Source organism: Trachemys scripta, chromosome 3 (assembly GCF_013100865.1).
Source record: "Trachemys scripta elegans isolate TJP31775 chromosome 3, CAS_Tse_1.0, whole genome shotgun sequence".
Classification (NCBI taxonomy): Eukaryota; Metazoa; Chordata; order Testudines; family Emydidae; genus Trachemys; species Trachemys scripta.
This window is the reverse complement of record NC_048300.1, coordinates 97064121-97091550: the sequence shown is the minus strand read 5'-3', so window position 1 is coordinate 97091550 and position 27430 is coordinate 97064121. Positions and strand designations below refer to the sequence as shown.

At 40.2% G+C, this 27430-nt stretch overlaps 1 protein-coding gene across 2 annotated transcripts in view; it reads left to right on the top strand.

Annotated features, from left to right (window-relative positions):
* GRM1 (glutamate metabotropic receptor 1) overlaps nucleotides 1-27430 on the top strand; it is a 260224-nt gene that overhangs the window by 24783 nt on the left and 208011 nt on the right. For both annotated transcript variants that reach the window (XM_034765469.1, XM_034765470.1), the window contains exon 3: nucleotides 27155-27404. In XM_034765469.1, the coding sequence (XP_034621360.1) occupies nucleotides 27155-27404 (250 nt within the window). The remainder of the gene's footprint in view (nucleotides 1-27154; nucleotides 27405-27430) is intronic.

Below are 27430 nucleotides of genomic sequence, written 5' to 3'. Positions count from 1 at the left end.
AGGAAAGCAGAGTGTGTGTGTGTGTGTGTGTGTGTAAGGTTATGTCTACACTATAAATTACTTCGGGATAACTTATGTAGCTCAGGAGTGTGAATCATTACAACCTTATTCCTTATTAAAACTGAGGCATTAAAATTTCCATTCATTTGTTTTGACAGGTAATATGCTGACAGAGCTGACACCTATAACAAAATGTGACTAAGTGGATGTGATTTGGAAATTATGTTTTAAGAGATTTTTTTCCCCTCCACCATGCTCTCAATGAAAAAGTAATCAATTAAGAATGAAAGTTGTCTTTCTTTGACTGGATTTTTTAAAAACCCTTGTACCTTTTATTTTCCAATTTTTGTTATGTATTGTGTATGTATGTAGGTATTTCTTAAAACTATAATAACAACAATATTACCATTGTAATTTATACAGATAGGCTTGGAAGGATTAGATTTTTATCAGTAAATGTTGATTACACCATACACACATAAACCAATGAACAAACATTTTCATTGACAATAATCAAAATGTACAGATAGGCAAAGTAAGAAAAATGCTGCTTGAGAACTTATTAGAGTTTGATTTAACAATATTTATTTTCTATATTTTGGCATGTGATGTTGAGCCCCTCATAATTTTGTGAAACTGTGAAAATTTAAATCAATAAAAATTGAAAAAAATGTTTAAAATAAATATTGATATGTCAAAATTGTTAAAAAATAAAATTCTGCTAAGCCTATATATACACAGTAGCAATTTATCTTTTCAAAATGCTTTACAAACATGAAGCAATTAATCTGATTTAAGTTGCAAAGTTGTAGCTACTAACATATTTTCCTAACTAGTGTGTGAACTGGTATCTTTAAGTTTTGCTTTGGTCTGTAATTCCTTTAGATATAAAAGGAATTATGGAGGCTCAATAATTACTTTAAAATAATGGTTACTCTGTTACGTGTAACAGAATATGAATTGTTGTTGGGGACTTTTCACAAAGATAGAGACTTGACTGCTTGTATAACTTCAACTACAGATATATCCTTGGGAGGCAGCCCTCTGGAATCAATATCAAGCTTTGGTAAAAGGATTTCAGCAAGATAAGTATTTGTTAACTTGGGTGTTCTGTGAAGCTGTAGGGAACAATAGTAATCAAATTCTTCACAGATATTGGCTCAGATGCTCTGTCTAGGCCAAGGAATGCACAGTGCAACTCATGACACCCAGATGTCAAGATGTTTGAAGCCATGATCCTGGTCCAGCTGTGTGCTAGGCTTACCCTCAGATGTTACTCGAGGGCTGATCTAACTTATGCTGGCTGATAAGGTCCCGCGAGATGCCCCAGCCATGACCTCTGTGCCAACAGCCAGGTGCAGAGAGCACAGAAACTACTACACACCACTGGAGGATTCCTCTACAAATGGGAGCCCCCCGCCAGACAACTACATCAGCTTTAGGATTGCTTTGTGTCAGCAGTGCATGCAAAGCAGCCCTTCTGCAGCAAAGAAACTGGTCTATCAGTTATCTTTGTGAAAGCTTTTCTTTTGTCACTCAATGATGAAAGAATATAGTTTCTCTGTGCCTATGCTTTAGTTCAATAAACCAAGAGCTTACTGGTTTCCCTGGTTTCCCTGTTTAATTGGTTTCAGTGTGCATTCTGCTGTTTTTTAAAAAAAATCATATCTGATTAAGTTTACCTCTTGCAGATTCTAGCTGTTTTAAGATTTGATCTGAGCCAGTGTTGTTTTGCTTCCTTTCTAATCCCTTTATTTCTCATTGGTTGTAAATATCCTTTTTGTAGGCTGTGGAGAATGCAATAAGATGACCCGAGAGCACTGACATTTTATATTGTGAGAGGTATCAGGATCATTATTTAAGGCCAGGTGGTCCTTAATTCTATTATTAATCATTTGTCTGAGCTGCTGGTTCTTATAATAAAACCCATAGAAATTCATTCCAGAATTTTAGGAAGGAAGGCTATTTTTTAGAGACAGACTTTCAAAGAGTTTATTTTTACATTTATAAGTGTGGCATCCATCTAAACTAGGGTTAGGATATGCAAACTGGTTTGTTTAAAATAAGGCCTTATTCTCCCCCTACTCTGAACTGAGCCTAAACCTTTATAATAGTTAAAAAAATACTCCTGGCTTCTCTATCCAATCTCTCAAACCACAAATATGCCATGCCTCTCTCTCACTCCTCTTCCTGTAACACACTTCCCCTTCCCTGTCTCCAGCTGTCAAAAGGTGCCTGTAGGACCATTCCCTCTCTTTGATCCACCAGTAGCTCCACCTGGGCTTGCCCACTAAGTATTCATGGATCTCCAGTAGTCTTTCCTGGTTGAGCAACAGGCTTCCTCAGCCTCCTCTGGTCTTTGTCTCTCTGCAGACCCATTTTTAAAAACTTCCCTACCTTAGAAGATCATTATGGGTTCCAACAGGTTTGGTAGTCTGTCTTAGGGCCTCTGGTCTGTTGCTTTCAAATCTGGCACAGGTTCAATTTGGCACAGGGATCTTCCTGGTCACACTGCATTGCCTGCCTCTCATCATGGAAGTCTGAAAGTGCATCTGCTGGCATAGGTCCAGCCAACACAATGCCCAATCTCTTGGACCTGCTAGAATCTTCAGACTCATAATCATTGCATGAGCGTTAAGGACACTACAGAGAGAGGGTAGTTGGGAGAGGAAAGAGGAGCTTGAGGAATTCAAGGGTGGAATTGTGAAGAAGAAAAGAGAGGAAGTAAGTCCTGCTGAGCTTCACCAGATCTCCAAACCTTGTGCAATTTAATTGCATCACTGCATAGGTGCTTTATTGGCTTTTCTATAATTCACAGCACTTTTTAGTGTCAAGTATATAAGCTCTCAAGTACATCTGTCCTCTTGTATGCACATACAATTCCCATCCAACCAATGAGAATTGCACCCACATAACTTAGGGCATAAAGGGACCCTTCTTTAAAATAACATTTAAATAGATGAGTTATTAATGCTGGAAATTGGAATCTGCCTAAAGCATCTCTCTTCTGCAATGAGCACATGATTATGCAAATTGTGGATGATAAATACTGGACAGATTTGCATGCTAGACTACAATTTCTCTGAAAATGCCACTGCAATCTAAGAAGTGAAAACTAAAGATTTTTTTTTAAATGTAGAAATAATCTTCCATGTATTCAATATAAAAATCCTGCCTAAGTACTGTATGGTGCAGTGTTACCAGTGAGGGGTGAACAGGAAAAGGTTTGGGTTTGAATTGAATAAGCACCCCAGTGTTTTAGACCTTACACGAAGCGTATCCAAATGATCTGAATTCTCTTGACCAGGCTGGAATTTTACTGGAACAGAGCTTTTTCACAAGACTTCCACTACTACTTGTTTCCAGGCAGGCCATAGAGACAAGTGCAAGAGACAGTGCAAGAACAGCACTTGTGCTTCCACTCCCAGCTGGAACTCAAGAGATTCAGAACCTGACACTTTCCCTGCTGTACTAGCTCCAGGATATGGGCCTGTGCTCCAGCCACTCTCTGCAGGCACATTTTTCACCCACCTACACGGAGGCATAGTAGCAGCTTGGCAGAGGCTGCTTCTCTCCCTGCAAATGCTCCAGCACTGTGGGCACCCCAGCTGAGGAGTCAGGGGGCTTCCGCTCTCATCTGCCCTTACTTCTCTATGTGGGCAAACAAGGGGCTTCCAACTGAGTGCATAATGGAGCCCCTAATGGAGTTACATTGAAATTTTTGACTACAGATGTGTCACACTGCTACTAACTAGCAGCAATTTATCCTGACTCCCCTCTTTGCTTTCCTCTATACCTGTGCACTCACATAGCGTGTGGTACCATGGGGTAAACTTTGAGGAAACAAAGTAAATCATTCTTTCACTACCTTCAGAGCCTTCAAACCAAACACTGCAGTGTCCAAGTGATGCAAAAAATTCTTTCAAAACCCTAACTTCAAGTAAAACAAAGCTAACTTTTTATTGGCTGTGAGAAAAAGCCAGTGTTTCAGGAATAGGAAAATCGGACAACATAAGAACATAACAACAGCCCTGGCATGTCCTCTTAGCAATCAGGCCAGGTTTGCCTAATCCTTAAACCTCACAACAATCATATATTATAAACAGGCAGCTTTCTGGAATTTCCTTTTCGTAGTACATATGATTTAGATTCAGATTAAAACTATGTTTTCCAGGAGGCTCTTTGGTTAAGCCCCCTCAAATCATATCCTAGATGACTCTTGGAAACAAACCTGTCTAAGGAGGTTAGTTAAAATCCCATGGAGAGTTAGAAAATCACCACTAAGGGAATCTCCTTAGGCAAATCAGCATCCCAAACAGGTGACTGTGCTCAGATCCAATAGTAAACAATAGATATGCAATGACATTAACAACAACACAAATAGAGAGTTTTTAAAAAAACGGGTCTCATTTCCATCCAAAGTAACAAACAACTGTTGTTCTCCTGCTCATGTCACAAGTGGAATATTGTCAGTTTCTTTCTACACAGCAGTAGGAAATCTCAAGGCCTCCTCTACTCTGGGTAAATTCACCCCTGTGAAAAGAACCAGCACAAGAGCTGTCCACCACTTAAGTCTCAATTTGCCATGAACAACTTCAGGCTGAAAATTAGAGAAGGTTTCTAACCATCAGAGACATGAGGTTCGGGAACAGCCTTCCAATATGAGCAATGGGGGGTGGCAACCAACTTAATTAGTTTCAAGAGAGAGATGGACACATTTATGAATGTGATTGGATGATGGGGTTGCTTGTGATGGTGTGGGGTAGGGCTGAGCACCTCTGGGGCTCCCTTCTGGTTTATATGTTGTGTTCTTAAGGGTTCATGTTTCAGGGTTTCGGCCAGCCAGCAAAAGGGGTCAGGAAGAGTCCCCCTTCCCAATGTGTTCTCTTCATATATATATATATATATATATATTTTTTTTTTTCCTTTGGCGCATCACTGATGGCCACTGCTGGAGATGGAACACTGGACAGGGAGGGCCAGGGCTCTGAGGTAGCACTGGCCGTTCGCTCTCTCGAGTGTGTGGCTGACTGGTTCTTGCTCACATGCTCAGGGTCTAACTGATCACTATATGTGGGGTTAGGAAGCAATTTTCCCCTTGTCAGATTGGCAGTGACTTTTTTTTTTTTTTTTTTTTTTGCCTTCCTCTGCAGTGTGTGGGTGCAGGGAAGTTGCTGGGATTATCTGCATATATCTCACTGAAACGTTTCCCTGCCATTGTAGAGGCCTCAGGCACTGGTGCATCTCAGTCCCTCTTATTCTTTCCCCATGGCACATAATAGTCTAGTCTCCTGTGAGCTGTAATATTTTGGTCTAATTTTGGTTGCTGGGTTTAATGTGCGGGTGCTGGGTGGTGTTGATGGCCAGTGATATTACAGGAGGTCAGACTAAAGGATCTGTTGGTCCCTTCTGGCATTAAACTCTCTGACTCATATAAATCCGCACCTCCCCACTCCGCCCAAAAAGAGATTAAGTGAATTCTTCCTCTAAGAGGATCCATTTCCTCTCTCCAAATAGTAACACTTTTCTGAACCAGTCCAACCCATCTGCACAAAATTGTCCAACATAATAATCCAGGTGAAGATTCTGATTATTATTGGATATTGCATGTATCTGCTTCAGTTCAATCCATTGTATTTGGACTGGATACAGGAAGCAGATGATATCTGGCCTAAAAACATTCTGTGTGTCTGAAGGATTCAGTATCTTTTCACTGTATTGTTACTTACATCTTGTCACAAAGCATTATGTTATTTCATGCCAGGGGCTTAACAGTGATGCTAGGTTACACAATGCCAAAAGGGAATTTATAAATCTAGTGCTTTTGGATCATATAACCTTGGCAAGGCAGGTATCCAGTCAGGATTCTTGGTAGTTATTTTACAGTACTTACCTTTGCAAGTAGTAGATTTGTTGAATTAAGGGGTAAACACTTTAAGATTATTCATATGCATGCTCTCCTGGGGCTCTCTTGCTTATGTTTAGGAATCTTTGTTCCCAGTTTACCCATGAAGAGGGGGACATGCAGAAGCACTCATGCCATCACCTGGACTCTAGAAAGCTGGGGATAAAATCCCTGAAGGAATTAGCTGTTTGGACTCTAAGTGGCAATCAACAAAGTCCCTGTTCTTTGATGGCTTACAATGGCCCACTTTGGTTCAACAGGCCTTCTTCGTGGGCTGGAGATAACCCCTCCTTGTGGGTACAAACGAGTATTTCACTCTTAGTGATGTTTCTGTCCTGACTGGATTTATAGTTTCAGAGCAAACATTTTTACAGTTACAGAACGAACATTTACATATGGGTTACAGATATTATAAGTGCGATAAATGCATGCAGCAACTTAGGCACATTTCATAAAGTCTAAACACTAAACACATTGTTACAAGTCTAACACCTACTTTAGCAAAACTAACACACAGGTGAGTCAGATTGGTTTCCAGCTATGCATTTGATAGTGTTCACTCAAGGCTTAGAGCGTGACACCCTGGTCTCCGTGACAATTCCTGGATGTTTGCAGTGCTTGGGAGCCAGCTCCCTGGCCTATTCTGTAGTGCGTCAATCTCCAGCCTTCTGGAACAATCAGGGAGGGAACTCTCTCTTAGCCCATCCTGCAGGATTTGCTATGAGAAGGAGCAATCAGGCTCAAAACTTGGCTCATGTGTCCAGTTTTTGCCCAAAGGGAACATATATTAAACTGAAAATAAAGCTTTTAATTGAAACTCAAATAGACTCTTACCTCTGGCATAACTAAAGGGTAAAGACTAGGATCAATGAAGTAAGAGTGAGGGAAGGGCCACTAGATTAAATAGATGTTCCTACAAATGCAGGAGATGGTCCTTTGCCAGAGAATGTATTGGCTATTAAACTAATAGAATATGCTGGGTCTTAACCCCATACTTATGGAGAGAGATTTAGAAAATGGCACTTATTTTTCCTTGAAAGGAAGGGACCTCATAATGTTGACCTTAGTGAGTTTTATATGGGTTGATTTTTGGGGGGGTGGGGATGGGAGAGATGCATAAAATCTATCTCCGAAAAATCTTCATACGTTCAAGACAGAACACTAACATATTTCTTAGGAAATGGTCAGCAAAAAGGGAGAATATAGAACAAAGCCTGTCTCAACAGAAGAGAACTGATTATGTGAAAAAAGCTAGGAAGAAAGCACCATTACAATGAGCAGCATTGACCTGTTCAGGAGACACAGGCAGTTAAGTGGTTTTTAAACAAAGAGAAGCTAGGCAGGTGTGGGTCGCATGACCCAATATATCCAAGTGAAGCAGCCAAAGACACACACAAAGCCAAAATAGGGACATTTTTTGATCTTTCAAGGCCAGATTGTGCCCCATTGATCTGTAAGCAGAGGGTGCTTTCTGCCTCCCACTTCAAGGTAAGAAGAATCAAATTTCTCCTCCATGCTGGATCTGCAGAAGACTCTCCTGCAGGCCCAGGGATCCACATGTTGGCAAGAGACCAGCTGGAGTGGAGCATTCCTCCCTACCAACTTGTGGGGATTCTGCCAGATAGTCAACACATCCGTAGGCTATATTAAGTTCCCAGTGGCACCCCTTCTGCACAGGAGAGACCTCTGCAGAAAGGGAACTCTCTGTGCTGCTTGAGTTGGAGAAGGGGATGGAGAGGAACCTTCCAAGAGCGGCTTCATTGGTATCATGCTACCAAGGGTCCGTGATCTGATGCAGAGTCACAGGACCTCCTCACAGACAAAGAGGTGTCCTGAGTAGATACCTGGAAATCCATGTAAATAGGAGCCAAGTGTCCTCCTTCTCCCACTGGGGAAATCCTTGTCTTAATAGAAAAATTTGAAGGAAACATCCCAAGAGATATATCACTGTTAACCTCCTCCTTGTGCTGTTTTACCCATGGAAGTGCATTGTCTAGACCTCAGCTAATTATGTGTGTATTGTACAGTGGTTTGGGGAGGGCGGAGAGGGAATGACATTATGCTGCTACTCAGGGTGTGTGATCATCTATCCAGTAACATTTACCAAACCTCTAGAGCATTAAGTGAATTAACCCATCCCATCAAACCTGGCTTTCATCCTAAACAGCCAGAATGAGAGGCAGATAGGCCCCCAAAGGTATTTAATTGCCTGATTTCCATTGATTTCAATAGGAATTAGGCACCTGAATACTTTTGAGGACCTGGACCATAATTCATATTATTTTCTGGGTAGATGATTCTGCTAATTTAGGCAAGATCTCTGGTTTCCTTTTTAAACACTTAAGGAAATATTATGGCACAAACCCACACTTTTGGCTGAAATCCATCTGATTTGGATTTATTGTTGTGTGTTTTTAAGGGGAAAAAAGAAAAACTCTACTCTGATGAATCCCAGAAGTTGAGCCACCTGCAGCAGGGTTTAACATAAATATTTTGGGAATGCTTAGATAACAGAAATGTCAGCTCACTTCATTTTTTAATGATGTAGTGGGCTTATTATTTTCAAGCCAATTATTGCAAAACGCTGGAAAATTTTCTTACTTACACTTCAATGTCTCATCCCCAGTTGGGGTTCATCAGTGTAGGCTTTCCCTAACCTGTTCTGAGGCAGATACAACATGATCTTTACCTGCTGTTTTAGACTGGGTCTGAGGTGATGGTTTTGCCTGTCCACTTTGAGATGTTACTAGTCGTCACTGCTCAGGCAGAGAAGAAAGTTTATAGCTTTAGTGAGTCCCTCTGCAGGAAAGAAATTGTCACTTTAACTGGTCTATATATTAGAGACGGGCCAAAACTGCTGCCTCAAATCAACCTCCTTTTAATTTTGAGAGGAAAGTACAGATTCAAATTCTCAGATCTAATTTGCTCATTTAATAGTTGGAGCCAAAATGGGAACTGGACTTTCCCCCAATTTCCAGTTTCAGACTAGTTGCGATTTTAGCTCAAGGTGGTGGATAGCTCATAATAATGGCTGATGTAGGGAGGAGCAATGTGGACAGACCACTAGCGCAACCACTAGATGCATGAGACTGATATTTATACCTCCATGTATTAGAAGGGGAAAGAAATTATCTGCTACCTAAACTATCCCTCTGAATATTATTGTTAAAATCCTGAGGTCCTGCTGTCCAAGACATTTTACACACAGCTGCCCCAATTTGACAATACACAAAAAATTGGAAGATGGAAACTTGTTGTTTTGATGCTTCAGGTTCAGATAACTGATGGTGCGGTTCCCTATTTTTTCAAGTTGTTCAATGACTATTTGCAATTAAAGACCTTTACTTAAGATTTGTTTGAAGCAAAACCTGCACAAACTTAGCTTTGGATGAGTATTGGCAGAAGGTGGGTGAGTTGTTGGTTTTTTTGTACAGAAAAGGTCACCTTCAAATGACGGATTGATTGCACCTCCTTCTGTTTCAACACCACCATTAAAAATATTTATTCAGTTTTTCTGGCTTCTAGTTTACTCGAGAGTAATCAATACAATGGAAGGGAAAAAATACCTCATCCATAATAAGGTAGAGATAAACAAACTAAATATTTTGATGAAACTCTGTTTTAACTTCCTCCAGTCTTTAATCTCCATTTCTCTTGACGTTTATTATTGATAGCAGTGTGTAAACAAAACACCAAGAGGCAGCATAAGGACACAAAAAGTGTTTGATTTGGATAGATCTTGCTGAGAAGACATCTCTTTTTTGCCCTTTTCATGCATTTTTCTTATCTTTCAAGACAGAAGAGACATCATCTCAACCAAAAAAAAAAAAAAAATCATGAGAGACAACTGGGATGTTCTTTTGCTGCTTTATCTTTGTTTACCTTGGGAACCACTCCACAAAGTTACTTAGTATAGTTTTGTTGAAGGTCATAGGATGACAAGTGAATTGGAACTTAAGGCCTAAGATGATAAATTCCTACTAGAGTTCCTAAAGCAGTAAATAATTGAAATGTTTAATTTGTGTCACAGTGGTGGATTTCATAAAAATGTGATTGAAGGTGAGAAACTATTTTAATTTTTAAATATTTTTTACATGCTTGTGAAATTTGCCCACTTAACAGGACTGGAGTATAAAGTCTTCTAATCATCTGGATAGTTTTTATTATTTTGACTTGTCATAGTTTTTAAATAGAGATGAAGCAGAGCTAAGAGGTTTGAATCTTGGTCTGAACTTCCCTGAAGCTTGACAGAGCCTAATTCACCCTTACTTTTAAAAAGATAAGAGATACACAGAAATGATTCAAGAATTTAAGGGCCTGATCCTGCAAACATTTACTACTAGGTGTAGTGGTTATTATCATGAATAGCCCCACTGATTTTATTTATTTAGTTTTAATACCTGATGAATCAGCTAATTTAGAACCTATTCTTTTGAGAGTGTATATATGTTCTTTAAGGACCAATTCAGAAAATGATTTGTTTCTTTTTAGCTCTTACCTTTTATGAACTGTTCTTAAATAGGCTCCAAGCTGATTCTGTGATTCATAGGCATTTTGCTTTATCCTTTTGGCTGCACTTAGCCAGTTTCCTCATACAATATTTCTCAAGTCTGCCCTTTTGGAATCCTTCCTTACTGTGTTACCCCTAAGGGAGTCACCCTTAGCAAACTTAATCACTGTGCTTTGGTAGTGGTTATCCAGTGGAACTTCTACACACATTTCCTGTATTAGCACCTGTATGTTACTCAGCACTAAGTCAAAGCACTTTCTCCCTGGCAGACACCAAAACAAGCTGCTGAAAAAGTATCTTGTTTCACCAAACTGTGCCCAGATGTGCTGTTCAAGCTGTTATAGCCTAAGCATTTATACTGTGCTAATCATCAAGTTGATGAGCCTGAACAAAAAAATCCCAGATCTCAATACCTGGTGTGTTCAAAATCTGGGTCTGAATTTTGCAGCTTGAACTGATTTCAGTTCTGCCCCAATCCTGCAATCACTAATGCACGATGTTTAACTTTACTACCATGAGACCCTCAGGATTACTCACAATAGTACAGTTAAACATGTAGATCAGGACTTTATTTTGCAACTACTTTAATCCCTTTAGTCTACTGCAATACTTGTTGCTATTATGATTTGGAACCCTATAGTCCTACAATATAACCCATTTTACTTGTGACTTCAAGGTGGGTTTAAACAGAAATCTCAGAGATGAATGGTAAATGAAATTATGCCTTTTCAATGTTAATTACAAACAAAAAGTTTGAACATGCTCATTTTGTGGTTTAGAAATCATTGCTAATGTCATATTTAGTCTCATGTGGCTCTTTGAAATGTAAACTGTATTCAGCTAATCAAGTTAAGTATTTCCATTTCAGCAAAGCATAGGAAGAAGCCTCTAAAAGTGCCAACTTTTTTATATTTAAATAAATCTCATATATGCTCTGCATTCCTAACAGTTTTTTTTATTTAGTCTTGTTCTAAAATTTTTCTAGATAATTTTACTCCTTATCTCTAGCCTTCCTCAGTCTTTACATCTAAGACTCTCTCAGTGTCTGTGTTGATTGCAGAGGGCAGAGTTGATGGTAGGAGCTTTTAATATGTTGTTCTGGGTTTCTTTCAGTGTTGCAGAGATTATTGATTTCAGGTCACAGTTTGAATAGCAAGCCACAAATGGGCTGTGACAGAGGATGAGTTAACTAGTTCAGATAAAGTAAGAAGTGATCTAAATTTTCGTCTACCACTTTAACTGATCCATACTGAACTGTATGATCTACAAACGGTTTTCAGTAGTCTTACATGTACAACACTTAGGACTATACAAACAAGTTGTACTCTTTCTAATAGCATGTAGCATAATCTGGATAAAAATATTACAATAGCCAATGCTTTAAAAAATCTTAACCTACAAATATTGTATTTTGTTATTTGCAGTATAAAACAATATGCCATTTAGACCTGCAATTTATTTTATCCAGCAATGGACAGACTGTCATTATAGGTGTTTGTTAGACATGAGCCGAAGCTGTATCATTCGGATCCATATCCAAATCTTTCCATTATTGAGATATGTTCAGATACAGAGTTTTGGCCCACTTTAGAAATAGGGTATCAGCCCTCAAGATCAAATCTAACTCTGAATTACCATGAAGTTCCAGAGTATTTGGATCTGGGGTTATTGTCCAGACCCATCAGTTTCTTTTTCAATTGTGCATGTGTGCAGTTTGGAGAATCTATGTACAACTTATGAATTCTGACTGATTTTATAAACTCTGTGTATAACTCTAAACTTCAGTGGGTATTGAATCAACAATTTGCTAGCAAAAACTGGTCATGTATCTCATGAACCCTGTCTAGAAGCTACTATAGGACAATCAAAAAGTCATTAACATTGAAGGACTTTTCCCTTGCAATACAATAGGTATGATAAAGAGGGTGTCAAGCTGCAAGAAATATTTTTTTTTCGAGTCTGATCTTCAGTTGGGTAGCAACCAAGCAAAGAATTGTTTGATGAGGGTCCTTGATCACCTGAAGGGGGCTTTGAGGCCGACCAGGGGAGTTCCACGACAGAGGGAACTGGAAGTTACAAAAAGAGACATGGTCTACTCTTAGCAGTTCTCTCATCAATCAGAACAATAAGTCAAAACCGGGCAGAAGGACAGGAGGGTCTTAGAATCGATTGACCAAAATTCAAAGAGCTCTTGGAGTGGTAAGGACAGTGGTGGGAAGGTTTCTGTGTGAAGTTATGTTACCTCTTTTCCACCCGAGCTTCAGGGCCCTGGGAATGTTCCAGTTGGAAGTAGAAATTGATGGAGCCTGGTATGTTCTTTTGTTTATTTACAAGACACAAGATTCTGCTTCTCTAAATGCAGGAGGAAACAAGAACAAAAGGAGTAGTTTCTTAGCTTCTGACCCCAAGCCTCTTTAACCAACACCACGCCCAAAAGCTCTCTCTAGCTTTTTCCAGGGGCACACTATACTTGCAGACTGCTGCTTGGCTTTCTTCCTCCTCTGAGTCTTCCACAGTTTCTCTCTCTCTCTCACCCGCACACCACACCCACAAACCTCAGCAAAAGTTCTCTGCCCACTCAGTCCAAAACTTCTGGGTAGATTCACAGCCTCCTTTTGTCATAGGTGAGGGTCTTCTGATTAAATCATCCTGACAGTTATATTAATTGAACAGTGTGTTCACAACTAGTCTCAAAGAGGTTTGTGATCAATGTAGTCAAAGGTACCTCTCAGCATAACATTTATTATTTTTGCATGGATCTGCAAGTCTCTTCTGCTTTTGCTGAATTAAGTCTATGTGTTTAGCAGTCCCTTTGCAGATTTGGTATGTTGTTTGCTTACGCTGTCATACACCCCCTGAAGATGAAAACAGTAAACCAGAGGGTCCCCTTCCTTGGTGGGCTCTGAAAGCATGCAGCAGTTCCTGGGGAGGTGTGGGAGAGCCAGAGCTAGCATCAGGGCCTTGGCAATTGGACTGCAGGTCCCTACTACTAAGAGGGGTGTATGCCTAGAGGCCCAGAGCCAGACGGACCATGCCTAAACTTTGCCCAGTCCCACCAAGCCAGCAGAGCACATGGGACCAGAGGGTTTGGGTCCAGAAGCATGCACTCATCAGGTTTGTAACAGTGTGTTAAGAGACACTGGGTATAGAAGGATTGTATAGTTCATTTACCCGTGTTTAAAATGGCTGATTCTGCATCTACTTATGTCAAGAACTTTAGTGGAAGCAGGATCCAGTGCTAATTTCTTTTTAAAAAGAAGGTAAAGAGTAAACATACTCCAAAAATTAGACTCAAATTATTATAGCAGTAACTTTCAAGTAACTGTCCTAAAGACATTGATATTCCAGGTCATTGGGTGGTTTGTACAGTGTTACCAACTCTTATGATTTTATTAAGTGTCTCATGATTCTTGGTGTTTCAAGCCCCAGCTCCTGGAAAGATGTGATTACTTGAGAGGTTCAGGTTTTATTTTAAAAAAGTAAGGGCTTGTCTACACAGTTTGTGGCATGCTGGGCTGTAAATCTACCTCACACTAGCTTCTCTACATTAAGTGTACATCCTGCTCCATGCAAAATGTTTGTAGTGTGCTTTGATCTACTATTTGAAAAGGAAATAAATTAAAGCACACTAGGGAACTATTAGTGCACAGCAGCATGGTCCACATGTATACTTAGTGTGCAGCAGGCTAGTATGGGATAGATTTACGCCCCAGCTTGCTGCAAACCAAGTGTTTGGGTGGAAAAGCCCTAAGTTGTAGCCCTCATCATTGTAGAGAAAGGTTAGAAAACGTAACCACCTGGCACCCAAAAAGCTCAAAAAACAAAAGGCAAATCAAGATTTTAATTATTTTTTAAATCTCATGATTTTTAAGTCAATCTTATGAATATTAGGGGGGCCTTACTAATGGATTTTTAATGTTAGGGGTTGGCAATACTTTGCAGCAAGGTATAGAAGATTTCTGTGTTTCATTATAAGTGTGAGCAGTGGTAATGCACAAGCAGAGATAGGCAAATACCTCTTTTTTTCTCCTTGTAAATATTTGCTCAGATAAAAAATGGAATTTGGTTTTCTTGCTGTGGTGCCCCTCTCATGTTTGCTTTCTGCAAATATTTTTTGAAAATTAATTTACTAACTGGAAATAGACACATTAAGTTCTGAGAAAACATAAGAGAATATTCAAGGAAAATGAATTCCCAACTCCTAGGTGAGAATTAAGTTCAGATGAGACTACTAACAGTTACACTTTTCCAATGAAGCAACAGAAATAAAACTGACCTGGATATCCAGCCAAAGCTAACCAACCAACAGAGATTGAATTTCAGGTATTTGAAATTTACAATAAACAAAAAATTGCACAGGCCAAGAATTATTTTTAGACATTATTAGGAGAATTACATTGATTAAATATTAGAGAACCTTGAAAGCTATTCACTGACAATTTGTGAGCAGAAAGTCAGGCTAAATTAATTAAGTAACCTTACTACAAAAAATTCTCATCTCTAGGTATAAATAAGGTTAATACCTATGTATGGTCTTCCACACAGAGCAGAAACAAATCTATACAACCCCTTATTATGCACAGGATAAAAAGGAGCAGGGCGTGGTCAGTGAATTGAAGTGTCTGGAAGAAGACATTGGCATAAATGTTAACGAGTCACTTAACTACACACTCATCTCTTTGGTCTTACTCCTGCTACTAGAGAAGGGTAATTTAGAAGTAGCATTCTCACTACTGCAGGATTGGAGTCCCCTGGGCTTCTGTTTCTACTCATAGCTAATAAGGCTTCAATAAGATGCAGCACATGTCCTGTAGAGGCTCTTGTCATATATAAATGTTATTCAACACTGACATTTTACTGAATCTTGAAACATGGTGAATCTTCCTCTCCAAGATGGCATATCCCATAGAGACTTCTCAGCACACTGAAAATACCTATTAGTTAATGACTCTGAGTAGGCTAACGTTTAGTAAATCCATTTAATAGCCTTAACTAATGTGCTATTACTACACATGAAAAGTTACAGTTTTCTGAGCTGTTTTTGTTTATTCTATTGTACCATTCAGGTCTCTTAAACAGACCATTTTGTTTGACTGCAGAAAAATGAAACTTTGGCTCAACAGCTCACTTTTGTAGATCTGACATGGCCCTAGGTTCTGACGAAGTAGGCTGTAAACACAGATGGCAAAAAACTCTTCCATCTGATGCAAAAAAATGACTCAGTTCATTCACTTAGCACATCCTTCTGGCTTTCATCAAGCTAGAATTTTGTGATTTTGAGATCTATGTTATGAACACAGTTTTATCAAAGTGATTTAAAAGAACAAAAAGTATTTCCCATTACATTTAATTCTCTAATCATAATGAAACACCTGCTGGCTCATTGCTGGCCAGTGTGCTAACCCCCACTGCAATATTCAGCCATCAAATGGCATAATCTTCCCAGCATAGAAAAAGGGGAGTACTGTCCGGTATGTTTACGCTGCATACCAATGACAGCAGCATGTAATATACATGTAGCAACATGCCACAATGAAAAGCAGGCTGTATCCATACTGCAGCATGTAGCTACATGTGTCCGGGCAGTGGAGAGCTGCCAAAGCCTTTCCCTGCTGCCTCCCCGTGCCAGAGCCCTTCCCTGCTGGAAGTGGTGAGGCAGTGGGATACTACACTGCTAAAAATAGCAGTGTAGACAGGAGAGGCTTGGGCATGTAGAGAGCCATGTAGGGTACAAACCCCAGGGTTCAGGCATGTCTTTATTTGCCTAAGCAGTGCCTCATTACCTACACTGCTACTTATACCTGTGCTAGCTGGGCGTGCAGTGCCTGTACTCTACATGCTGCTGTAAGGAGTGTGCAATGTAAACGTATCTTCAGAGGTGGCTGGCTCAGGAGGGAACCTGTGGCTTTGTTTGAGAAGGAGGCTATGGAAAATGCTTGGCAGCTCAGGAACTGAGAAACAACTTTTTGCTGGAAAGGAAGATCGTGTTAGTGCAGGCAGGTGGGACAGCCAGGAGTGGCCCTCAACTAGGGAAGTCATGTGGTGGAGCCTGAAATAAGCTACAAGTTCTGACTAAAAAGAACTGGACTCTAGGTGGGATCTGCAGGTGTGATTGCCTCTGGGAGAGGTGGTCGGAGTAAGTATCCCTGGCAGTAGGCCTAAGGAGCACCAGCTTCATACCCCTGTGCAACTGCGCATAGGGGCTGAGTTAGGAACCGTTGGTTCATCTTTTGCAATTGTGCCTAGGGTAACTGCAATGTTTATTTCTACCTCCTGTGACGTTACCCTCTGGTGTTATCTAGACTGGTGATCTGCTAGGTTACTCCAATTCTTGACTCTGGGAGCCAGCCTTACCCTGCTCTGCTGTGAGAAAACCCACTCCTGGGCTGTTCACACACAGCTTTTGGCATGTAAGCTGCTCCCAGCTACTTGCAACTGGCCAATATCTCTGGTCCTAGACACAACCCTGGGAACCTCCATCCTGCAGTATCCAGTTATGCTCACAGGACGTTGCAAGCTTATTTGAGTTTGTCAATTTAACAAAGAAATTGATACGTACCAGGCTTGTTATCCCAAGGATAGTCTCTGACACACTTCAAACCAAATGCACTGCTTCAGATAGAATAAACAGACAGATTTATTAACTATAAAGATAGACTTTAAGTGATTATAAGTCAAAACATAACAAGTCAGATTTGGTCAAATGAAATAAAAGCAAAATGCATTCTAAGCTGATCTTAACACTTTCAATGCCCTTACAAACTTAGATGCTTCTCACCACAGGCTGGCTGGTTGCTCTTCAGCCAGGCTCTTCCCTTTGGTCAGCACTTCAGTCACTTTGTGTGGTGTCTGTAGATGTAGGTGGAAGAGAAAGGAAGAGCATGGAAAATGTTTTTCCCTTTTATCATGTCCTTTCTTCCCTCTTGACTTTGCCCCCCTCTCCCCCTTCAGAGTCAGGTGAGCATTACCTCATCACAGTTCCAAACTGATGAAAGGAAGAGGGGTGACTCACTTGAGAGTCCATCAGATTCTTTTGTTACTGCCTAGGCCAGTGTCCTTTGTTCCTCTGAGGCTGGGCTGGGTTGGGTTTGTCCCATACCTGCCCTGATGAGGTGTGAACTGCCCCTCTGCTCTTGGAGAGTTTTTGCCTGGGCTTATTTTAAGCATGAGGACACATTTTCAGCCTCATAACTAAATACATGAAATTATAACTTATAACATTACTGTAACAACAATGCTCCGTGCCTCTTGAGCCTTCTGAAGACACCAAACATGACAAACTTTGCATTGGATACCACACAATCATTTTATAAAGATGAACATGGGGGTGTAGGGTGTTCCCCCGAAGTACAGAGCGTCATACCTCCCCACCTCCTATTAAAGCAATCCTCTGTTCTCCATCAGCCTCTGTGAGTATGGGAATCCAGTGAGAGCTAATGCTTGTGCACCTATAGTGCTCACCTCTGAGTGTATGGTATACCCAGCATACTACCAAACATTGTGGGGACAGCACTTGCTCTGGCTTCCTGTAAAGAGGTTGTGATAGGTTGGATCACAGAAACCCCCTTGGGAGCTGCCACCTGATGTGCAAAGATTACCTCTGCTCCTGTTTTCCCTGCCAGCTCAGGACTCCAGCACCCTGTCTTGCTGAGCCAGACACTCCCGTCTGGCTCCAGACACAGACCCAGGGTCTGAATCACTTGCCCCAAAGCTGCAAGTTTACCTGAAAACAGCTCACAGAAGTGTGCTTGTCTTTAGCACTCAGATGCCCAACTCCCAATGAGGCCTAAACCCAGATATATCCGTTTTACCCTGCATAAAGCTTATGCAGATAAACTCATAAATTGTTCGGCCTCTATAACACTGATAGAGAGATATGCTCAGTTGTTTGCTCCCCCAGGTATTAATACATACTCTGAGTAAATTACTAAATAAAAAATGATTTTATTAAATACAGAAAATAGGATTTAAGTGGTTCTAAGTGGTAACAGGCAGAACAAAGTAAGTCACCAAGCAAAATAAAATAAAATGCGCAAATCTATGTCTAATTAAACTGAATACAGATAATCGCACCCTTACAGATTCTTCAGTAAGCTTTTTCTCAGACTGGACACCTTCCAGGCCTGGGCACAATTCTTTCCCCTGGTACAGCTCTTGTTCCAGCTTAGGTGATAGCTAGGGGATTCTTCATGATGACTCCTCTCTCCCTTTGTTCTCTTCCACCCCTTTATATATCTTTTGCATAAGGTGGGAACCCTTTGTCCCTCTGGGTTTCCACCCGCCCTGGAAAAGCACCAGGTTAAAGATGGATTCCAGTTCAGGTGACATGATCACATGTCACTGCAAGACTTGATTGCCCACTTGCCAGCACACACATATACAGGAAGATTCACAGGTAAACACAGCCATCTGCAGACAATGGTCCTGGTTAATGGGAGTCATCAAGATTCCAAACCATCATTAATGGCCCACACTTTACATAATTACAATAGGCCCTCAGAGTTATGTTTTATATTTCTAGTTTTAGATACAAGAGTGGTACATTTCTACAAATAGAATGATCACACTCAGTAGATTATGAGCTTTGTAATGATACCTTACAAGAGACCTTTTGCATGTAGCATATCCCAGTTGCATTATATTCACTTATTATCATGTTTTTATAAAACCATATAGACTGCACAATGTCACAGAGGTTGGTTACAATAATTATTCCAATCAAATATGACTGGCTACCAACAATGATAAGATTTATGAGACTAGCCCAGAGAGAAAATTGTGGTAGATTTGGGGGGAATTTGTCCATTTTGTTTCTGAGAACTAATATTTGGCCTTTTTGCACCCCCATAAACTCGAGAATCAATACAAAACATTGACCTTTTTCTGAAAAAAAAAGGGGGGGGGGGAGATTTTGTGTAAGCAGTGAGCAGGGCCTTGCCAGTTAATTAAAATAAAACAAGGTAAATCTTCTCCTGCCCTTACACTTGAATCTTTTAAAAATTTTAATAAAGTTCACTTTTTTTTGCCTGTTTCTTTACTTCTTTGTTTTGGTTGGGATCAAAAATGGAAATGATAGAGGCTGTGGGAAATGACTATGGGAAAGGCTGTCCTTGCCGTATTTCTGGTTGTAATCAGGTGTACTGGCCTTTTAAGGCTGTTAAAGAAAACTCCTGTACCAGTGCTCCATGTTCCAGCTTTTCCTCTTTAAAATGTGAGGGGATAGTAGCAGGGACAAAGTGACGGAGCAGGAACGGTCTCACAAAAGCAGTCAGGATTATGAAATGAAGCCCAGGCTGGTGACTGTTTTTAGGGTCTGAGGCTAAAGTTCAATGAATTGCCTTGGCTGGAACTCTGCTGAATAGGAAGAGAAGTCTCTTTGGGGCAGTTCACAGCTGGCCTCTGTCTGAGGTACAGAAGAGCAGGGTTTCTGGGAAATGTAGTCCCTTCTAGGATCCATGTTGTAGTTTTAGTCTGGGACAAGGCATCCTGGGAAAATGTGGAACTTGGCCCTTTTCACAGTTATAGAGAAATCTGGGAGACGGGAGGTTATGTTGATGGGGCTGAAACTTATGCACAAGTAAACACACTTCATTGTTCTGCAACTGTGGATGGTTTTATCGTTAACTTTGTTTGTTTGTTTTTAAAAAAAGTGTTAGGCAAACTGAAATAAAGTTAGGAGAATTGTTTTTAAAAGTTCCAGAGATATACACAGGTGATGAGTGCCCACCCCATACCAGGCCTGGAGGGGTTAAAGTGGCTAGGCAGGCCAATTAACTGTTCAGGCTGCTCCTGAAGGGGGTGAGGATGCAGACCACTAATTGGAAACAGGCTTAGCTGGGCAGGAACAGGAGGGACCTATAAAAAGCCCAGGAGCTGTCAGTGACAAGAAGCTACAAGGAAGTAATCTATAGTTACTCCCTTGGAAGAGGGAGTTTGGGGTAGCAAACCCAGCAAGAGAGGGAAGATGGATAATTAGGTAGAAGCCTAGCAAAACATCAGTAAGGGGTAGGACCTTACGGACCCTGGCTGGTTGTTATAGTGTTCCTAGGCTGGAACCCAGTGTAGAAGGTGGACCCAGGGCCGGCTCCAGGGTTTTTGCCGCCTCAAGTAGCAGGAGGGGAAAAAAAAAGCCGCGATTGGCAGTAGCTCCACTGCGTCGCTTTTTTCTTCGGCGGTAGGCCCTTCCCTCTGAGAGGGACCGAGGGACCCGCTGCCGAAGAGCCTGATGTGCCACCCCAATCTCCTGCTTGCTGAGCTGGTGCCTGGAGCCGGCCGTGGGTGAACCTGGGTTCCCCTACCAGCCACTGGGACGTGGCACAGGGTATTAGAGATGCTAGCCAGGCAGTTGGTCTAGAAGGACTTTGACTTCCCGGGAAGGGAAGGACCTTAGTGACCTGGCCAGAGGGCCAAGCCATAGGTCAGAAGCTGCTGCTCTGCAAATGAGAGGCTCCAGGGTGATAGGGACAATGGGCAGATAGCTGCCAGGAGGAGGCACCACTTGTGGTGAGGGGATCCCATGACAGTACATTTTTACTTTTTTGCATAGCCTGGGTCACTAGCCAAATGGGGAATAGTAAAAATACTTCCCATTCTATATGATAGTTTTACATATCTTTTCACAAACCTTTGAGTAAAATACACAACACCTTGCTCAAATAGTAAAGTATTAGTCTGATTTTACAGGTGAAGAAACCGAGGCATAGGAAGTTTAATGCTCTTTCTCTAATTTTAGACAAAGAGCATTAGTGACAGACTAAGAAATGGAACCCAAATCTCCTGACTTGCTCAGTCTTGTGATTTAAACACTATTTAATACTCTCTCCCAAGAGGAAGTATAGGAAATCTTATGAGTCTGTTACGAGCTATGAATAATTTTGGCTAAAAACCAAACATAGAATGTTTACAAAATTAAAATTCTAACCTTTTGCAGTTATGCCATCAATAACAATATCCTTCATTTCTAGCACCGTTCCTCACTGTGCACCCTAATCTGGTAATAGACATTATTACTGCTTCCTGTAAACTAGTTAGTGGGACATACCATAAGGTACACTCTAATCTACTCATGCTCACACTGTAGTCTTTCCAGCTATTAAGTCTGCCTTTGCAATTAGAAAGCTTTAAGTCTAGTGGCTGCTTTTTTATTATGACAGAACCCTCTTTGTCCTCATCCACCTTCTTCTTTTGTACCAAAAAAGCTTTTAATTAACTGAGGCAAAGAAGAATTTTATAGTAAATAATAATAAAAGACATTGCCGTAGGTACTGTCACCTTGCGTCTTGGAAATAAGGCATAAATATTTAAAGGTGAGTAAATAACTATTGGAACAATTTACCAAGGGTTATGGTGGATTTTTCCATCCCTGACAATTTTGAAATCAAGATTGTATACTTTTCTAAAAGATCTGCTCTACGAATTATTTTGGGGAAGTTTTATGACCTGTATTATGCAGGAAGTCAGACTAGATGATCTCAATGGTCCCTTCTGGCCTTGGAATCTATGAAACTTGTCTAATGTCACCCCCTAGCAATGTACCTCTGACCAGGAAAGAAGGAGACAGAATATGATTATGAGAGAAGAAAGAATGATGCACAAAATAGTTGATGAATTGAATGTCCATTTGGGGAGAAGAAAGGGAACCTTATGTGACAAAATTAGATTGGATGGCTGTCGTATTTGTGTACTGTTCTATTTTTCTTTCTTTTTGTCTTTGATCTGGATTTTTATTTCTACTGGTATTAGAGCAAGATAAATGTGGCAAATACATAAGCAATTGAAAGTATGCTTAGGAAAGTGCCAGGCAATCTTAACTATACTCGTGCTATCTATAATATAGACAGGTAAGTGTCTTGTACTGCTTGTCTTGTTACTTGTTTTTAAAGTCTTGAATCTTTGTCCACATGCATGAAGAGGGAGACTATCATTTTTTTTCTTTTCTTTTGATGGTATTCTTTGGGGTCTCTCATGAGAGGTTACATTCTCTACTAACTCTGTTAGAGCAGGCTATGAGATCCATCTCATAAGTAGCTGTTTCCTCCATTATGTTATGTTTCCCTTTCTTCTCCCCACCCCCTTTTCTGAATAAACGAAAGATGCTGGATTGATAGGCCTAAATTTCAAACTTCATCTCTGCAGACAGAAGTGCAGACTTCCCCATGCTGCCAGGTTAATATGACTCTGAGCTGAACAAAATGACCACTTTTGGGGTTCCCTTAAACATCTGGCTGCCACTGATGGATCCTGCAATGAGCTCCATGCAGGGAGATCCATGAATCTTTGCAGAGCTCAATGCAGAATGGGGCATTATTAGCAAATAAAACATGTGCCACGTAGAATGATTTTTCTTAAATAAATAAATGAGAGCAAGAATAAAATGAACCAAATAATTTCAAACCACATAAAACACCACTACTGCTGCGGTTCCTGAATGCATTGATGAAAGCTCTGATGTGGGGAGCTGGGTCTAACTGTGTCTTGTTTAATTCGACTGCTTATAAAACTAACTCTTTTCTAACAGGGCTGTTACCTGGAAACACATTTTTATATGTCTGAAATGTCTTTTTTTTTTTCCCCCCCTACTCAAGCTACGTGTCACATGAGTTCTCAAGTTGTTGGTTTTGCTTGAGTAAAGTGATAAGAATTAATCTCTAATTGCACCAAGGGGGGGTTGAGAGAGCTGACTAAAATTTTCAGGCTAAAACAGCCATAAAACAATTCATTCCATTCATAAATGGGGTTGGGGTAGGGGGGGACATTTCTATTGACAAAGAAAATATGGATATACTTGTCAGAGAGTTCACAGTTCCAACAGAAAGGCAATATTGCCTTTCAGATGGAACCCCTGGATTCTAGTTCCAACTCTTTCACATTCAATGTGTGTGACCTTGGACAAGTAGTTTAACTTCTCTCTGCAGCTATAAAATGAATACCTTATCTATCTCACAGAGGTTAATTAATGAGGCTAAATTTTTTAAAGCATGTTGATATCCTTGTATTAGATAAGTGCAAAAGCGTTATGATGAAGCTTCTAGCTGTCTTGTCTGAAATATATGCTCATCCTATGGATTAATGTTATATATTCTATTTTTATTAAAGTCTGAACATTTTTGCTAAAATAGTCTCCATTTATGGATGTAAAGATTAAGAATAATATTCTAGCCTTAGATAATTGCACTTGGCTCTGACTTCAGATATGTATAAGTTATTTCATGAAGGAAGAATATGGCCTTACCATCTGTGTTGGGGGCGGGGAGGGGAATACTTTCTATTTGGCAATGAGAATAAAGATGTGAAGAACTTTTATTAAAACTCAACTCGAATAGGATTTGAACTTGCTACCATTGAAATGGAAGCACTCACCCACTAGGTTACATAAACTTTGCTTAAGGGTTTTACTTTGGCCACCAGATGGAGCTCGTATTGTTTTCTGAATAGGATAGAAATATACTGAGAATAACAAGGAAAAAATCATAAACAATTAAATATAGTGGGTAATCGAGCTCACAGTGTGTCATCTAGTTCACACAGGCATCCACGTACATGCTAGATTGTAAGTGGCTTCTGACCGGTAGAACAGAAAGACAAAGTGGGAGAGATAATATCCTTTTATTGGACCAACTTCTGTTGGTGAGAGAGAGAGCTCTTCTTCAAGCTTGTCTCTCTTACCAACAGAAGCTGGTTCAATAAAAGATATTGCCTCACCCACCTTGTGTTTCTAATATATTGGGCCTAACATGGATACAACAACATATCTTTCACAAAGGAAAGACAGCCACACTTGGGCTTGGCTCTTTCCTCCTTCAAACAGTCTTGAAAAGAAAACAATATCCTCTTCCAGTGATCTGATGTGCAGTAACGCTTCATCTACTGGCACCTGGTATTATACATTCCTGTTCAATAGTATTAAATTACATAGCTTAGAGTAGATACTAAGCTCTTTTGTTACAGACAGGTGTGTTCTTAGTTGTCACACAGAATTAGTTAGTGTTTTGTTTTTTATCAAAAATAATGCTATAATTGCTCAGCATTGGCCTCTGTTCCCCCTGAAATTAAAGGGAGTTTTACCATTGGCTTAAATGGGAGCAGAGTTAGGCCAAGGAATGCATTTTAAAATCCCACTCTACATTGCATATACTTTAGGGCACTATTAATTTAGAAGTAAGGAACCTCTTAAAAATAACTTGGCGCATGCATTTCATATGTCTGTGTAAAAAAACCACAAAGTGCCAGATTCTGATCCCTTAACTTCTCTTGTGTAGAACCATACTCCAGAAGTAGTCACATGATTTCAGTGGAATTACTGTCTTATATAAGAGACCCTTCCTCAGATTGCATGGTATCACAGACGGACTCCAAAAGAATAAAAATTCTCAGTAGTGCCAGGTCAGTACTCAAGATTTCCATGGCATCTGGTCCCATATCAGTCTGGTGACTGAAGCAAAGTTATAAAGAAGAGTATTCATGTTACTGCCCTATCCTGCTAGAGCTTTTGCAGCGACTGCAAGGTTAGGGCCTAGAAAGGTATGTCCAAATTTGACTGGGAATGTGAGGCATCACCTGATCTTTCACAAAATATTTGATTTCATTTATTTAAAAAAAAAGGCCCTTTGTTTCATCAGGCTTTCATATCATTCTAAATTTTGTTTCCTTACTAAATTCTCACACTGGTAACTATTTTTTCAGGGTCATAGTTTCTGTCTTGGGAGAGCATTAGGAAGAATGTAAAAAGCAACAGAGGGTCCTGTGGCACCTTTAAGACTGACAGAAGTATTGGGAGCATAAGCTTTCGTGGGTAAGAACCTCACTTGCATCTGAAGAAGTGAGGTTCTTACCCACGAAAGCTTTTGCTCCCAATACTTCTGTTAGTCTTAAAGGTGCCACAGGACCCTCTGTTGCTTTTTACATTCTTCCTAATGCTCTCCCAAGACAGAAACTATGACCCTGAAAAAATAGTTACCAGTGTGAGAATTTAGTAAGGAAACAAAATTTAGAATGATATGAAAGCCTGATGAAACAAAGGGCCTTTTTTTTTTAAATAAATGAAATCAAATATTTTGTGAAAGATCAGGTGATGCCTCACATTCCCAGTCAAANTAAGTATCAGAGGGGTAGCCGTGTTAGTCTGAATCTGTAAAAAGCAACAGAGGGTCCTGTGGCACCTTTAAGACTAACAGAAGTATTGGGAGCAAAAGCTTTCGTGGGTAAGAACCTCACTTCTTCAGATGCAAGTGAGGTTCTTACCCACGAAAGCTTATGCTCCCAATACTTCTGTTAGTCTTAAAGGTGCCACAGGACCCTCTGTTGCTTTTTACAGATTCAGACTAACACGGCTACCCCTCTGATACTTAGGAAGAATGCTATTTTGAAACCATCCTATTATGTATTTACTAATTTGAAAATTTCACACCGAAGGAAAGCAAGAAACTGAAGCTGTACTCTTTGGCCTAGTGACCACGATCAATTCCATCTGTGTAGTTTCACAAGAAAGGTATATGTGTAGCAGTAGTCAGATGATTGGCACAGTGGTTGGGTTAGGTATTAACAGTTCAAGAATCACTGCCACACTCCAGCAAACATTACAAAATATAATACTTCATGTGTGCCCCTTTCTTGTTACTGCTAATAACTAAAATACTTATGCATAGAGGGGAGTTTTCTCTGTTGTAATCAGTCTGCTCATATTGCCTGATTAGTAGTGGTTTGACAAACATGTTCATGGTAATGAATTGTAATGTCACAAATATAGATTGTCTTCACAGAGCTTCTGCAGCAGAAAGCAGAGTTGGTTTTATATAACTGTTGACTGGATTTTTTTTTAAATAAAAGCAAAACCAAGAGTAGTTCCAGAATCAGGTTCCATTTTATCTGAACCCCCAAAGTTTGTGGGAGTCTTAATTTTCAAATATTTCTAATTTGAGCAGTTATCCCAGAAACTGATGTGTGTATAAAAAAAATTGTACATGAAAACCAAATACTGGACTAGAGATTTTCATTGCCCTTCATGTTAGTCAATTCTTTACACTAGGGCTAAGTAAGTATAAAATGCTACAAAATCATAATACTTCCATTTTACTCACTTTTGCACTAGTGTAAATCTTTACACAAGGTGTAGGGCACCAGAGAATCAGTTCTCCTCCGCCCCCCCCCCCCATAGATCTATTTTGACGTTGGCAGGAATGTAGCGGTGGTGCTATTCTTTGCTTACGTCCCCTTCTACTTTGAGTAAATTTTGTGCTTTTCTCCTCTAGTGTAAGGAATACCACTGGTACTTCTGGGGAAATGAGAGGAAAAAATAAACACACGTTCCTCTCAATTCTTGGTGTCATTCACAACAATTAATGCTCATAATATGTGCTGTGATCAACTCATTTCCACATGGGAACTCCAAAACAGCAGCAGAAGGCCTTATTTGAATAGCCTAGCAACTGTAGTAGAGCATCCACTATTAATGAAAGTAAGAAAGCAAAAGCCTCCAGTTGTTAAGTTGTGTATAATTAAGATAAAGGAAATTCTCATTGTTCTGTTACATTCTAATTACATACAGAGTACTGGGTTATAGGCAGAGAATGCAACAGCCCCACTAATCAGTTAATAAAAGAAGAATCTCCTTGGTTCCCCCTAATGTCAACGATACTATTATTAGCTGATCTGAGAAGATTTTTACCACCATCCCATCCCCTCTTAACAGGCTGTCATATGCTATTGCTGTTGCATTAAAACTCATAATTTATTTTGTTTAGGAAATTATGGGGAAAGTGGAATGGAAGCCTTCAAAGAGCTGGCTGCCCAAGAAGGCCTGTGCATCGCTCACTCAGACAAGATCTACAGCAATGCTGGGGAAAAGAGCTTTGATCGGCTGCTGCGGAAGCTTCGTGAAAGGTTACCCAAGGCCAGGGTTGTGGTTTGTTTCTGTGAAGGAATGACAGTGAGGGGGATCCTCATAGCCATGAGACGCCTTGGAGTGCTTGGGGAGTTTCTGTTAATTGGAAGGTAAGTCTTTGACTCTTACTTCATTG